Source organism: Propithecus coquereli, unplaced genomic scaffold (assembly GCF_000956105.1).
Source record: "Propithecus coquereli isolate 6110/MARCELLA unplaced genomic scaffold, Pcoq_1.0 Scaffold483, whole genome shotgun sequence".
NCBI classification, from domain to species: Eukaryota; Metazoa; Chordata; class Mammalia; order Primates; family Indriidae; genus Propithecus; species Propithecus coquereli.
The window spans coordinates 1,724,322-1,739,676 of NW_012150652.1; the positions used below are offsets into that span (position 1 = coordinate 1,724,322).

General features: G+C 45.2%; 1 protein-coding gene across 1 annotated transcript in view; it reads left to right on the top strand.

Moving 5' to 3' along the window:
* WWC1 (WW and C2 domain containing 1) overlaps nt 1-15,355 on the top strand; it is a 146,355-nt gene that overhangs the window by 73,587 nt on the left and 57,413 nt on the right. Inside the window, exons 3-5 of the mRNA XM_012655765.1 lie at nt 396-599; nt 10,836-10,912; nt 12,271-12,350. Of these exons, the coding sequence (XP_012511219.1) occupies nt 396-599; nt 10,836-10,912; nt 12,271-12,350 (361 nt within the window). The remainder of the gene's footprint in view (nt 1-395; nt 600-10,835; nt 10,913-12,270; nt 12,351-15,355) is intronic.

Consider the following 15,355-nt stretch of genomic DNA (forward strand, 5'->3'; position numbering starts at 1 on the left):
TCCATATCCTATGAAACATTAGTTATTTTCGTTTTCTTTGTTCTTCATCAAAACAGATTATCTTGGACATCTGTAATATCTTTGAGCTTCCCAGTCTAGATTAGAATTCAAACCGTGTCTTTCTTCTGGCTATTCTCAAATAGAGACTGGGTTTGGATTTTCTTTTTTATGACTTGAAAGTGAAGGGTTTGGAAATTGATCTTCATTTATTTTTTGTTTGTTTGACTAATCCAAATGGAGAATCTCTGTCATTTAGTAAGTGAATTTAACCCATTTATATTTATTGTGATTTTCTGTGGATTTTGCTTTTTGTTTTCTGGTAGTAGATCCCACAGGCCACCAACTCAACAGATATTTGTGAGATGCTGACCTAGGGTCTCTGGGGTCTGTTCCAGAAACCACCCAGATTGAGGATCCCCGGGTACAATGGCGGCGGGAGCAGGAACACATGCTGAAGGATTACCTGGTGGTGGCCCAGGAGGCTCTGAGTGCACAAAAGGAGATCTACCAGGTGAAGCAGCAGCGGCTGGAGCTCGCACAGCAGGAGTATCAGCAACTGCACGCCGTCTGGGAGCACAAGCTGGGCTCCCAGGTCAGCTGTGAGTACCTCCCACCACCAGCACCCCCACCAGCACCAGCAGGGAATGGACACATTGAGTCCTGCCAGTAATGCTTCTCAAATCTGCCCCTTTTTCTCCATCTCCACTCCTTATCCAAAGTACCATGCTGTCTGCTGCTCATTTTGCTCCTACCTGTGCCTTGCAGTGATTCTTTCGCCATTTGCATTTCATTTCATTTCATTTCAATTCATTTCATTTGTAATCATCTCTGAATGCCAATTGGATTTTGTGTCTCCTTGTTTAAAACCCTCAGTGGCTGGGGGAAGTGGAAGTGGGGAGTTCTTGTTTAATGGGTACAGAGTTCAGTTTGGGAAGATGAAAAGGTTCTGGAGATGGATGGTAGAACAACAATGTGAATGTACTTAATGCCACTGAACAGCACACTTAAAAATCTTTAAAATGGTAAATTTTATGCTATGTATATTTAATAAGAAGCAAAAGAAAAAATAATAAATTAAAAAATAAAAATAAAAACAAGCAGCCCTCAGTGGCTTCCCCTCACTCTTCCCACGGCCCACACAGCCCTCTGTGATCAGGCCCCTGCCAGCGGCTCTGGCCTCCTCTCATGCTGTCACTCATCAGGTTCGGATACACTGAGTCCCCCCATCCCCATCTGCACCCCCAGCCTGCCCTGCACTTTTCTACCTCAGGGCTTTTGTCTTTGCTGTTCCCCTTCCTAGAATGCTTTTCCATCCATCCATTTGAAAGGCTCACTCCTTCCCATCCTTCGGGTATCATCCTTCCAGTCATCACCTCTGAGAGGCTTGCTCTGACAGTTCTACCAAAAGCCTCCCTTTCCCAGCAGTAGCCTCTGCCATGGCTCTCTGTTTTCTTCATAGCACATACCACAGTACACCTTTTTATAGCTTGGTATTTTCTCCACTAGAGTATAAACTTGGTAAGGGCAGGGCTCCTATCCTCTTTCCTGGTACCCGCAGGAGGACAGCGGGCACGCCAGAGTCCCCGGTCTTTCCCTCCCAGTGCCATGCAGATCAGTGGCTGTCAGGGAGCCCATGGACCTTTGCCAATACGTTGAGGGTTTTTTTTATTCCTTTACCGCTATTCCTAGTAACCAAATCTTTCCTTTGTTTACTGAGTGCTTATTACATGCCAAGCACTGTGCTGTGTTCTGAATATGCTCTTTCAGTTAATCTTCATAACAGTTAACATCCCCCTTTAACAGATAAGAAAACTGAGGCTTAGGAACAGCAACATGCCCAGGGGCTTATAGCTGGTGAGAATAATAAGTTGAAACCCTTCTGTCAGCCCCTCAACATTCTCAGTGTGGGCCGGGCCCTGGGGACCAGGATCGGGCCATGGTGTCAAGGCCTGATCAGTCAAGTGGCTGGGCTGGGGACTTACCACTCCTCGCTCCTCACTTTGAGACGTTCACTCTGCTGGCAGGATGGGGCAAACCCTGTCGGTTACTCACTGTCACAGCCCTGCCCTTTTCCTTGGCAACTCAGGACAACCCCCAGAATCTCAGAGATTATAGAAAGTAATTATATTACATGTGTTAGCCATTTCTGTGTCAGGTAATGTTCTAGAGACTGTCATGAGGGTTTTAGCACTTAATCTGTTTGGTCATTTCGGGCTGCCTTAACAAAATACCATAGACTGGGTGGCTTAAACAACAGACATTTATTTTCTCACAGTTTGGAGGCTGGAACTCCAGCATCACGGTGCCAGCACAGTCAGGTTCTGGTGAGGGATCTTCCTGGTTTGCAGATGGCAGCTTCTGACTGTGTCCTCACATGACAGAGAGAGAGAGAGAGGGAGGGAGAGAGAGAGGGAGGGAGAGAGAGAGAGAGAGCGAGCGAGCACGTGTGCACATGATCTCTCTGGTGGGTGTCTCTACAACAGCGCTAATCTCATCATGAGGTGCCCACCCTCATGACTTCATTTAAACCTAATAATCTCCCAAAGGCTCATCTCCAAATGCCATCACTTTGGGGATAGGGCTTCAACATAAGAATTTTGGAGAGACACAGTTCAGTCCATAGCATGATCCTTAAGACAGCCCTAGAAGTGAGGTGTTATTGTCCCTGTTGAAACTCGGTTTGAAGAAGTGAAGTGATTATTTTTTATCTCTCTCTGAAGTCCCACAGTTTTAAAAAGAGGCAGGTGTATGTAAAAACACCTGTTTTGGGAGACAGGTTATTTACATGGACCCAGAATATTACCCCACAAATCACTTATTAATTCCAGAAGGTAAAATGTGCTTTTGCATTGGAGAGACGCGCAGCCACCCCTTCACACAGGTGGTAAAATTAGCATCACTAATAATGAGAACAGGTGCCACCATGTGCCTTCTGATGTGATGCAATAAAAATGTCATGGAAGATCCCTCGCAAAAATGTTTAATCTGAACCTAATCATGAGCACAGCCAGGCAAACCCGTAATGTGGAATATTCTATAGGATTTTTTTAAAAGCCTAAAAAGGCAGACCAACCAAATGAAATGTTTGTACCTTGAATTAGACCTGAACTGGGGGAGAAGGCAGTCCTAAAAGACATTCCCAGACAATTGGAGACTTTTCTTAGGTGTGATAATGGTGTTGTAGATATGTAGCAGAATGCCCTTGTTTTTAGAAGATACATGTGACATCATATCTGCAACCTATTACAAAAAAGGTCCAGGAAAGGAAAAAGAAGAAAAAAAAAAGGAAGGAAAGGAGGGAGGGAGGGAGGAGAGGAGGGGGGAGGGGAGGAGGAAGGGAAGGAAAAATAAAGGAAAAAGCTGGTATCAGGCCAACTGATGCACTGATGACTTGGAATATGCTCAGGTTTTGGTGTTTTGCCACTGTTTCTAATAATCATTTGTGGAGGGCTTATTATGAACCAGACATCCTACTGAAAGGAAGAAAGAATTGGGGTGAGAAGAGGGATGGCAAGAACAGATGTGGCAAAGTGTTACACATCGGTGGATCTAGGTGAAGGATATATCAATATTCATTATACAGTTCTTTCAAATTTTCTATAAAGTTTCCAAAATTAAAAGTCAGAGTCAAACGCTGCAGGAATGAAGCATTCCTATGAGAAGCACTGTATCAGGAGGTGGCAGCCATTGGATTCTGAAGTCAGAAGGCCTGGGTATCCTCTTGGAGAATGTACTCCACCTCTTTAAGTCTCCAGTTCCTTATCTTTAACTTTGGAAACGTTAATAGTGCCTTCATCTCATGGGTCCGTGTCCAGGTTTCTCAGCCTCAGCACCATTAACATCTTGGCCCAGGTAAATCTTTGTGTGGGCTGTGCATTATGTGATGTTTAGCCACATCCCTGTTCTAGACCCACTAGACACCAGTAACATCCCCCCACTGCAAGTTGTGACAACCAAAAATGTCTCCAGACATGGCCCAATGTGTCCGAGGGGGTAAAATTGCCCCCAGTCGAAAACCACTAGTCTAGCTAAAACACCAGGCACAATTTCTTTAGAACATGTTAATTGCTCAATAATTAGTCTTATTGACAGGAAACACATAATATTTTGAGAGTGTGGATTCTGGAGCCTGACTGCCTGCGTTCAAATCCAAGATGTGCAAATTACCAGCAGTCGTAACCTTGTACATGTTACACCACTTCTGTGCCTCAGCTTTCTTCATTTGTAAAACCAGTCTACTAATGGGATCACCTTCATAGGAGTGCTAGGGGGCTTAAATTAGTTAACAAATATAAAGTACTTGGAGTAGTACCCATCATACTCTCGAGCTCTTAGTAAATAATAACATTATTAATTAACTGGCATTGTAAATGAAAAAGAGTTTTTACAGATCCACAGAACTAATAAGAATAAATGCATGATCAAAGGTAGGAAATAAATCGTGAGTTCCTCGCTCTGTCCTGCAACTTCCAGGCACTCCCAAGAGCTCCACTGGCCTCCAAGGCACCACCATTTTGGATGTTAAAGATCTTCCATCTGAAAGGACTGGGGTCATTTCAGGCAACTGGATCTGGGTCCAAACCAAATAGGAATTGGGGGACCTCCCAGCCCAAGCATCCCAGTTAAACGAGGAATGACTCAAGCCTCTTTCTTCGGGTTTTACAAGCCAGGTTTGCCTTCCAAGTTCAGCTCTGAAGGTGTGACAGATAGGTGAGGTCGTATGTCTGTCCTTTAACACAGATGGCTTGCCAGGGCATGTGAGGATTTGCCACCCAGCCTTGGCTGCTGTGAGTCCCAGACACAGGTGGGGCCCTTCCTGGGCATGGAGACTTTGTTGTCAACTCTCTGGTATAATCTCTACTTGTGTGGGCGGGGAGAAGGGAACTGATATTTAATGTGCACCTGTTATGTGCCTACAGGGCAATATGCTAGGCACTTTATATAGGTAACCTCCCTCCCCACTAATACATACAATCCTGCAAGGTAAAGCTGTTCCCATTCTACAGACAAGGAAACTGAGGCCCCAAAAGAGGAAGTGGTTTCCCCAATGTCACATTGGTAAAAAGTGGCAGATGTATCTGACCTCAAAACCAATTTTCTTAATTTAATCCAAGTCAGCCAGTCAGGTTTTGGGGCTACGCTTGGTTTCTCCCATCCTTTAAAAAGTGAGGACTCAGGAGAGCTGGGTTCTTTGGAACCCCATCATGCTTTTTCCCCTTTTTAGGCCTTGGTTTCCCATTTGACAGTAAATCATCAGGAGCCATGCCATTTAAAAAGCCAGTTGAACCACCCACCTGATTTCACATTCCTAAAACAAAGAAAATATCAGATAAGAGATTTTTTTTTTAAAGGTATGTATACCCACGGACGGGGAGAATTGAAGGAGAAAGAGCAGCATTAAAATTTGGAAGCTGCAAAGTAGACAGACAGGTGACAACATACTAAGTAAACCTGATAAAAGAGACAATGAGCCGATAGTGGGGGAAACTGCCAACGCTGTTCTCCAGGACACTTGCAAAAGCCTTGGGGGTCGGTGACAGCAGCCGTCTGTGGAAGTAGGAGTGAAGGGAGGGCGGTCTCAAATAAAGAGAACTCGGTGGAAATTGTTTCTGAGTCAATTAGACCATCAGATCCCCTCCCTACATCAGTATAGCCAGGCAACTACCATCTCCAACCTGACAAAATACTGTAGGTTTATTTGTTGGAGTGGGTAAAACAGAGTTTCTGAACTTGAGAACACCAGGCACATTCAGAACCAGGGTACACCATACTGAGATCACAGTGAGTAAGTCAACATGGGAATACAGGGTTTTGAGACCTCAGTCCTCATCCCAGTTGGTGTCCAGAATGGTGCCCAGCCATTACCCTGTAGGCTGGACAGTAGAAAAGTCTACTGGAAATCTGACCAGGGCAAACAGATATGAAGAGAAAAGCCGTAAAGACGCTGACATCGAGGAGTCCTGGGTGAAACAGTCCAGCCAAATCATGTGCCGTGCAACCCATGAGCTCCACTCCAATCAGCATTTTGGGTTCCCATCCTTAAATGTGAGCAGATAGCTCAGATTCCAGATATCCTAGGAAAGCCTCTAACAGGGAGAATGGAGACTCAAACCAACACATGGTGAAGGGGAGTGTTTGGAGGGGTCAGGGAATATGCATGGAGAAGGACACCTCAAGAGAAGCTGCATAGCTGGGAAACAAGAACAGGTGCTCCATTTTTAAAAAAGGGACCTTCAGAAAACAAAAAACCTTTGGGAATTAAAATATGAGAGTAGAAATGAAAACTTCGTAGGAAGACTGGGAAATAAAACTGAGGAAATCTTCTAAAAAGCAGAGCAAAAATGCAATGAGATGGAAAACAGGAGGAAAAAATAGAGCACCTGGCCAGGAAATCTACCATCTGAGGAAAAAACGTTCCAGATAGAGCGGAGGAAACAGAGGAGAAGAAGCATCCCTGAAATAACGCAGAAACATTTCCCAGAGCTAAGGGAGCATTTTTAGCCTGAAAGGGTTTGCTGAGTATCCAACACAGTGGATGAAAGTCACCTCCCACCACGAAATGTCATTGTGGAACTTCAAACACGGGGACAGTTCAAGATTCTCAGAGCTTTCAGAAAAACCAGGTCACACAGAAATGATCAAGACTCAGAATAGCTCCAGACTTCTCACCAGTCACACTGGGAACCTAAAGAATAATGGCGCAATGCCTTCCACACTTCAAGGAAAATTATTTCTGACCTAGAATTCTATATCCAGCAAAACTACCTTTAATCAGGTGTAGAGTAGAATAACGATATTTTTAGACATGGAAGATTTCAGAAAGTTTATTTCCCTCACAGTTTCTTAGGAAGCTGCTGGAGGTAGTGTTCTACCAAACTGAAGGGTTAGACCTCAAATAGGAAGACATGATATGCAGGAAGGAGGAGAGTGGTGAGGAGATTCCCAGAGTAACGTACCAGGGAATCTCAGGATGCCAACCGGGCAGAGAACAGCCAGCTCCCACCGAAGCTGGGCAGAAGCCTGGGCAGGAGAGACCCCAAAAGAGCATACTGGCCGAATGTGTGTTGATCTGGACTCTGAGACAGGAGATTTGAATAACTGGCAGAATGTGAGGCTGAATTAGTGATAAGACTGTGGAAACTGAGCAAACATAAAAATGACAATTATTAACTCTGGGGAAAAAAACCAAAAGTGCTGGAAAGGAAAAGTAAGGTCAGCTAACTGATTCCACCCTGACTAGTGTTTGCAGAGTAAAATAATGCAAATACTGAAGATTGCTTTCAGTGAAAGTATGCTTTTAGGAGGGTGGGGAGGAGGGAGAGGGGTGTGTGTGGGGTATAGGTTGCTGGGAAAGAAGGGAGCTAAGTCCCCTCGCTCCGGAGAGAAGTGAACGTATAGTGCTCCAAACAGAAAAGATCAAGAGGCGGCCAACGCATGGATGTTAGCGGACACAGAGGAAGCTACGGAAGACTCTGGCTGAACACGTCAAAAGTGGTTCCCTTTTGGGGTGTAGGTTACAGGAGTAGGGAGCTGTGGTTTTCTATAGCAAACCTCCTGCTATGTTGGACTGTCAGTTACGCTGCGTTCATATATAACTTTAATAAAAACTAAAATTTAAAACTATTGAAAAATGGGACAAGACAGTCTTTAAGGTCTTGTTTGCTATAAAGTTCTTTTGATAGAGGGTAGTGAAGGGACGCAGGTGCCAAGGGGAGGCCAATGACCTGTTTTCCTCACGGGAGTGCTGACCACTTGAGTATGTTCCTTTTGTGAAAACTCATCAGACTGTGTACATGTGATTTGTGCACTTTTATGTATGTATTTTTTTACTTCAATTAAAAGTTTACTTAAAAAATAATAAGTAACAGATCTCTGAGCATGCCCAAGGATCACTTACGCATTTCTCAAGTCGGCCCTGGTGTGGCTGGTCCCCACAGCCAGTCTCTCCGTGTCCGGGTCAGGTGCCGCCATGTTTAACACGCTCTTCCAGGCACATTCGCCTGGACGTTTCCCCAGAGCACAGGCCTGTTTCCAGAGGCGCATCCCAATCAGCAAGATGCTTGGCAGGACCAGGTGCTCACAGACCAGGCGCCCCCCTTCGAGAACCTTTCTGTGTGTATCCCGTCTTAATGCCACACTAACTGCTCTTGTCTTTCTCTCTGTTCTTACTGTTGGTCAGTGGGTGACAAAAAGTGTTAATTCCCTTAACGTTTTGTTGAAAAGTGCCTATTTGGAGACTGTATCAGGTCCTTGAATAACGTCGTTTCCTTCAACGTTGTTTTGTTGTAACATTGATCGGAAAAAAAAATCACTTCCTACCTGGGGCCGCTGCCTGTGTGGAGTGTGTCCGTTCTCCCCACGTCTGTGTGGGTTTCCTGCAGGTACTCTGGTTTCCTCCCACGTCCCAAAGCTGTGCACATTAGTGAACTGGCCTGACTGCATGGTCCCTGAGTGTGGCGTGGGTGCCCTGCAACGGGGTGGCGTCCTGTGCACGGTGGGTTCCCGCCTGGCACCCTTAGCTACAGGGATGGGCTCTGGCCACCTACCACCTGCCACCCTGAACTGGAATAATTGAGTAAATAATTATCTTACTTGTTTTTATCACTTTCTTAAATATATGTATAGCTCAATTTATTTCAATGTTTAATATTAAAAGTGTTTTGGTCTTTATTTAGAAGTTTGGTGATGTTTTGTGACCAGAAATATGCCACAGGAACTTAACTCTTTTTTTTTTTTTTTTTTTTTTGAGACAGAGTCTCACTGTGTTGCCCTGGCTAGAGTGCCGTGGTGTCAGCCTAGCTCACAGCAACCTCAAACTTCTGGGCTCAAGTGATCCTCCTGCCTCAGCCTCCTGAGTAGCTGGGACTACAGAGCTAGGATTACAGGCGTGAGCCACCGCGTCCGGCCTAGGAACTTAACTCTTGTTGATGTCAACTAGCCTAGGGTCAGATTGGTTTTGATGTACATGTTTTGCTTAAAGTCGCAGTTTTTTTTTAAGAACCTATTGTCAGCCGGGCGCAGTGACTCACGCCTGTAATCCTAACACTCTGTGAGGCCGAGGCGGGTGGATCGTTTGAGCTCAGGAGTTCGAGACCAGCCTGAGCAAGAGCAAGACCCCATCTCTACTAACAATAGAGAAAGAAATTAGCTGGACAACTAAAAATATATAGAAAAAATTAGCCAGCCATGGGGGCATACATGCCTGTAGTCCCAGCTACTCAGGAGGCTGAGGCAGGAGGATCACTTGAGCCCAGAAGTTTGAGGTTGCTGTGAGCTAGGCTGACTCACAGCAGCCCGGGCAACACAGTGAGGCTCTGTTGCAAAAACAAACAAACAAAAAGAACCTGTTGTCAATGTTAAATGAGGACTTACTGTATACGTAAGGCAGTGCTTCCAGGTAACTATCCAACTAGGGTTTTCCCTGAAATCTGCAAGTCCAGCAAAAACCAGAGGATTTGGAAGATAGGAAATGAAAACTTCAAATTGGAAATGAAACATCTCTGTACCTGGATTCTCTGTTCCCCACCCCGGTGTTACCCCTACTCATCTTTTCTGGTAAATTCCAGCCGCTGCCACCACCGCCACCACCACCACCACCATCATCATCATCATCATCATCATCATGGTAAACTCATGCACTGTTGCCCATGGTGCAAAGCACTTTTTATGTTGTTATGCAGAGCATTTTTCTCTTTCCCCAAACTTCAGCCATCACGTTTTAACTTTGCTCGTGCATAATCAAATGATTTTAACCAAATCCAAAGAGCAGCGTCCCCCTCGTGACTGTCACTTTTACCTCCAGACACTGAAAACTGCCAGCCATCGCCAAACGAGCTTCTCTATCCTCAGACCAATCCAGGTCTCGGCGGGTGACCTGGCTGTGTGTGAATAGGCAGAGCATTCAGGTGATGGGAGGTAGACAGGGGTTATGATGAAATTGCTCAGTGTGATTAAGGACTCATGGAAGAAATACTTCTCTGGCCTCTCTACCAAGAGTGACTGTTCTTTTCTGAACAGTGGGGTGGTTTTTATCTTCAGGACACCACAGATCTTGTATCTGGCCCTGTTTCCCTCTTCACATCACCAGCTAGGAAGCTCAGAGCTAGGTTTGTGGTGACTCTGATTAGGAAGCAGAATCACATAATATGTGAGGAGCCCTAACCTCATGCCTATCGCCAGTTTGCTTCCTTACCCTTCTTTTCCCTTTGACTCCTACATTCCTTAAATGTATTTTACACCATAGTGTTCATTTCTATAGGCCTCAAAATCCTTTTCCAAGACATACATACTATTTTTTAAATGCAGTAAGATTACAACTACATGATATAGAACTATGTATGGTTAAACACTGGAAGGTAACCTGGGAAAAAGATAATTGTATTGGGGTGGTAGGATTGTGGGTAATTTATTTTCCTTTTCAAATGTACGTTAATATTATAAAGTAGAATAAATATTTTTAGTAGTTTTTCTGATTACAAAAATGTATGTTTATGTTAGAAAATATGGAACAGAAAAATACAGAGATGAAAATTGGTATCATTCATTATTCAACTCTTTAGATATCAGTGTTATCTTTTTCATATATTCCTTTACGGTCTTTTTTAGATGCATATGTAACTGTGTATATTTTCCAAATTGAAATTATTCTTTAAATTGCATAAGTTCCATAGTCCCCATTTTATGCATGTACCATATTTATTTAACAAATCCCCCTTTGTCGGACATCTAGGTTGTTTACTTTTAGTCCTCCTTTTTGGGTTTATTTAGATGGCTAAATAAGCCAACTTTGCTGAAATGTATTTCTTCTACTGAAATTCTTTTTTTTTTTCTTACAGTGATCTCTGGTTCATCATCCAGCTCTAAGTATGACCCCGAGATCCTGAAAGCTGAAATTGCCACTGCAAAATCCCGGGTAAGACCTCTTTGCCTGTGCCATTGATGGGGGTCACTGAGGTCTTAGGCCACTAGCCCACCCACAAGGCCAGAGTTGATGCTTCAGCCAGGCCCTGCAGCCAGTGCTGACTAACAAAGCCCTAACTAGTAACGGTAGAAGTGGTAGTCCTAGTCATAATAATGGTAGCTGCAGCTGCCATTTCATGAGCAATCACCGTGTACCAGGCATAGTGTTAAATGCTTCATGTGTGTTGTCTTATGTCCTTGCAAAAACCCCATGAAGTAGCTACTGTCATTAGCTGCATTTTAAAGATGAGCAGAGTCTTAGAGGAGCTAAGAAATTGTCCAGGGTCATAAGAGACTCAGGTCTTACTCCGAAGTTCTTAATGCTATCTTCCTAGCTACTGATTAGTCTGCATTATCCTATTTAATTACCTCATTATTACCTTAAGGGGTAAATAATATTATTCCCATTTTACTGATAGGAAAACGGGGCACAGCAGTTAAATGACCTGCTCATGATAAAGTCGGTATTTTGAACACCAGATTGGTTAAACTCAAAATAGTTTCCACAAGCTCAGATGCTTACAAGACATAAATGGGGGCAGTGGGGCTAGGGGTGAGGCAGTAGGGAGTAGTGGGGACTGGGTAACCTAGAGAGGTATGCCATGTCTAAAGAGGTAATAGAATTTCAGCTCTAGTCTGTTATGCCCATGCTGGAATGTGGGCTCAGTGTCGCCAGACCTTCAGGTGTTTTTAGAGACGATTTCTACATATTTAGGTTTATTATATAAAATTTCTCAAGATTTAATTATTAGCAACTTATTTTGAAAGTTTAATAATACCATGCAGGCCAAACAAGACTGCAGGCTGGATCTAGCTCCTAGAGAACGTCTTGCTTCTAAAGTTACCGCATTGCCCTCTTATCTCACGCGAAGCACTCTTGGATCCTTTGCCTGCTTTAAGTAGTGCGTGGCCCTGGGAATTGCTCTTATCCTGGTCTACCAGAATGGGAAAGGGAGGCTCAGGATGACAAGGTGGGTTGAGAGAGGTCACACAGTGAGGAAGTGGGAAGGCCCGGCTCTGTCCCAGCTCAGTCTGCTCCTGTCCACTTCCTGTTTCCCGGAAGCAAGAGCTGGCTAGGTCTTACCCACAGGAAAACTGGCTGGGATGCTGGCTAAACTTCCGCACAGCTGCAGAGACCAAGACCAATACCGGTGAGGGCAGGGAGTTGCGACCAAGGTGGCCCTAGGGATGCTGACCTGAGTCATCGTGCAGGCACAGTGAGGGCATCAGGGTTCCCCTTCGGGGAGAAGGCAGTTGCAGCTTGATGTCAGCCTCTGACCCAGCTCGTGTGTGTGGCCTTCTGCCCTATAGGTCAACAAGCTGAAGAGAGAGATGGTTCACCTCCAGCATGAGCTGCAGTTCAAAGAGCGTGGCTTTCAGACCTTGAAGAAGTAAGTGCGCCCTGCCATGCAGAGTGTGGGGCCGCCCCCACCCAGCACCCCTCTTGCCCTTCGTCTCTCTCTCCTTTCGTCCCTCTCTCCCTTCTCAAAATGTGGTTCTCTGATCATTCAAGTTCTGTTCCACTGGCACTTCCTGAAGATACTGTCACCAGAGGGTGGGTTTTGGAAAGAGGAAAGGGAAAGCATTCAGACCACAGAGCTCTCATCGTCCTCTGAACTCCCAAAGCTGTTAAGGTCTGTTCCGCTCAGCTGAGTTTCACTATCCAGGCATGGAAACAAGTGTTGTCGAGCATTCCTGTTAACACGTCTCGTCTCCTCTAGTAGATCCTGTACGGTCTCATGGGCACACAATCAGAGCACATTCTTTTTTTCCACGGCCCCTAAAAGTGAGCAGCTACTTCACGCAGTGCTCCGCTGGAGGAACAACGATCTCTTCCAGCCAAAATAAATTACTGGAAAAGTATACACGATGCCACATACACTTTACTCTATGGGTGACTTAAGGAGTTTCCAGGATTAACTTTGACCAAATGTAATTTTCACTTTTGGAAGCTGACTGGCAGCCAAGGAAGATACCGCTCTGTGTTTCTTACGAGCAGTTGTCTTAACTGTCGCAGTTATGTTTAGACTAGCTGAGATCTGACATTTGTTTCCTCGGTGCCTGGAAACCCTTTCAGTGTTTCTCCATGGGTATACTCATTTGATCCTCATAGCAACTCTATAAGGAATGTTCTTTTAGATGAGGAAACTGAGTCACATAGCGAGTGCTCAAGACATGTTAGCTTATTGTTATTATTAACCACAACATGTAACCAAGACTCATTCATTGAATTGTGTTCAGTATCTCTGATGGATTGATTGGACGATCATTACAAAGGTTGTCTGGTAGCCCTCTCGGAAGCTCTAGGCAGGACATCTGGTAGATTTCTCCCTTCCGAGAGGCATCTCACTTCGATTCCCCGGGAGGCCACGCCTGTACGGATGGCTGTTTCTGTGGTCACTTGCTCTCTCTCTCTCCCTGACTATTGTATCTTTTCCTCATTCCCTGAACTTCAAGTCCACCCCCACCATTCTATGGCCATCACCCCAAGCCTTTGGAGGTCTGTCTCCAGGCCCTGTTAATTGAGGGAACTGTGTCCATCCATTGAGGGGCTGGTTGGTTCTTATTCATATCTTCCCACCCTCTAAGTCCCCACCACCTGGGGTGAGCCACCATGAATCCAGCACAACACATGGTATGAGAAAGCATCATTTTGTATTATCGTGTATAATTTTTTTGTTTTACAAATTACTATAAATGATGGCTTAGGCCTAGCAAAGTGGCTCATGCCCATAATCCTAGCACTCTAGGAAGCCAAAGGTGGGAGGATTGCTTGAGGCCAGGAGTTCGAGACGAGTCTGAGCAAGAGTGAGACCCCATTGCTACAAAAAATGTGAAAAAATTAGCCGGGCATGGTGGCGCATGCCTGTAGTCCCAGCTACTTAGGAGGCTGAGGCAGGAGGATGGCTTGAGCCCAGGAGTTTGAGGTTGCAGTGAGCTGTGATCATGCCCCTGCCCTCATGCCCAGGCAACAGAGCAAGACTCTGTCTCATAAATAAACAAATACATACTTTATATGTGTCTGTTTATATCTATGTTATATATATCTATGTATATGTATGCCAATCCTATCTCTCAAACCAGATTCTAAACTTGTCAAAGCCAGGGACCATGCTTTATGCTTCTTGGTAATCTTCAGTAGCACCAATGACACTTTGGGGCAACACTGTGAGCTTAGAAAATTCCTCTTTTTGACCTATTACAGCAATAGCCTCAGTCCTCCACTTTCAGCGGAGCAGCTTCTGAGCACATAGTTTAAGAGCTACTCACTCCCACAGCAGCTTATCAAATGCGCTCTCCCCTCCTCCCCCGCCTGCAGTCCTCAAGAGCTTCTGGTTAGAACACTTCCCATTATTCTCTGAGCCACCGCAAACCTGTTTTACCGCTTTGTCACCCTGTAGCAGCATTGAAAATTCTTGTCGTTTGGTAAGCTGATGCTGAAACCCCCGAAGACAAGCCTCCTTTTTTTCCCCCACCCCTCTGCCCCATGTTTGATATCAGGCCCAGATAAGACTCCTTTGCAGCTCTGGCCGCCCACACTCCCTAGCTGGGAGCCTGGCTCAGCATCCAGTGTGGAGGAAGGCCTCTGCTTTAGTGTGCACAGTTAGGAATGTACCTTTAAGAGGCAGATGGCCCGAGTTCAAATTCCAGTTCCCTGGTTGCTTAGAAAAGTGACTTAATTCCTCTGAGCTTCGATTTCTTTATTTGAAAAATTAGTGGTTGTAAATACTGAGTTGGATAATCCATGTCAAGTATATGATGGTACCTGGCACGGAGGAAGGGCTCAGTGAGGGGGGTGGGGTAGTGACCTCTAGCTGGTTGCCTGCTTGGATGGGAACTTGAGGAACTCTGTCTGTCCACCCTGGGCTAGACACCGTGCTGGGTAAACACTTTAGATTCGCTACCTCATTTCATTCTCTCTACCCATGCTTAAGAGTTTTTGTTCTGCCCTGTTTTATAGATAGGGCACTGACAATGTTAAAAATATACCCAAGGCCACCCACCTAGCAAGTGTCCGAGCTGGGTCTGGAGCCAGGACTATTGGATTTCGAAGCTCATGTCTTAATACCTCCCTTTCTGGCATCATCCCCAATAAACCCTCTCCCCATACCCGAAAAGTATAAGGCCCCTTTCCAGCTCCCTTGGAATCCTTCTCAGGGTCTAACAGGGAACTATCTAGTCACTTCTACTTTGTAGCCTCCTCTCTTAGCAGAACACGAGGGAAGGTAAAACTCATCCTTAAGGAGTTGCCAGGATAACTTTGACCAAATGTAATTTTCACTCTTAGAAGCTGACTTGCAGCGAGTAGTGTACAGCTCTGTTGTTCATTAAGAGCAGTTGTGGGCCGGGCGCGGTGGCTCACGCCTGTAATCCCAGCACTCTGGGAGGCCGAGGC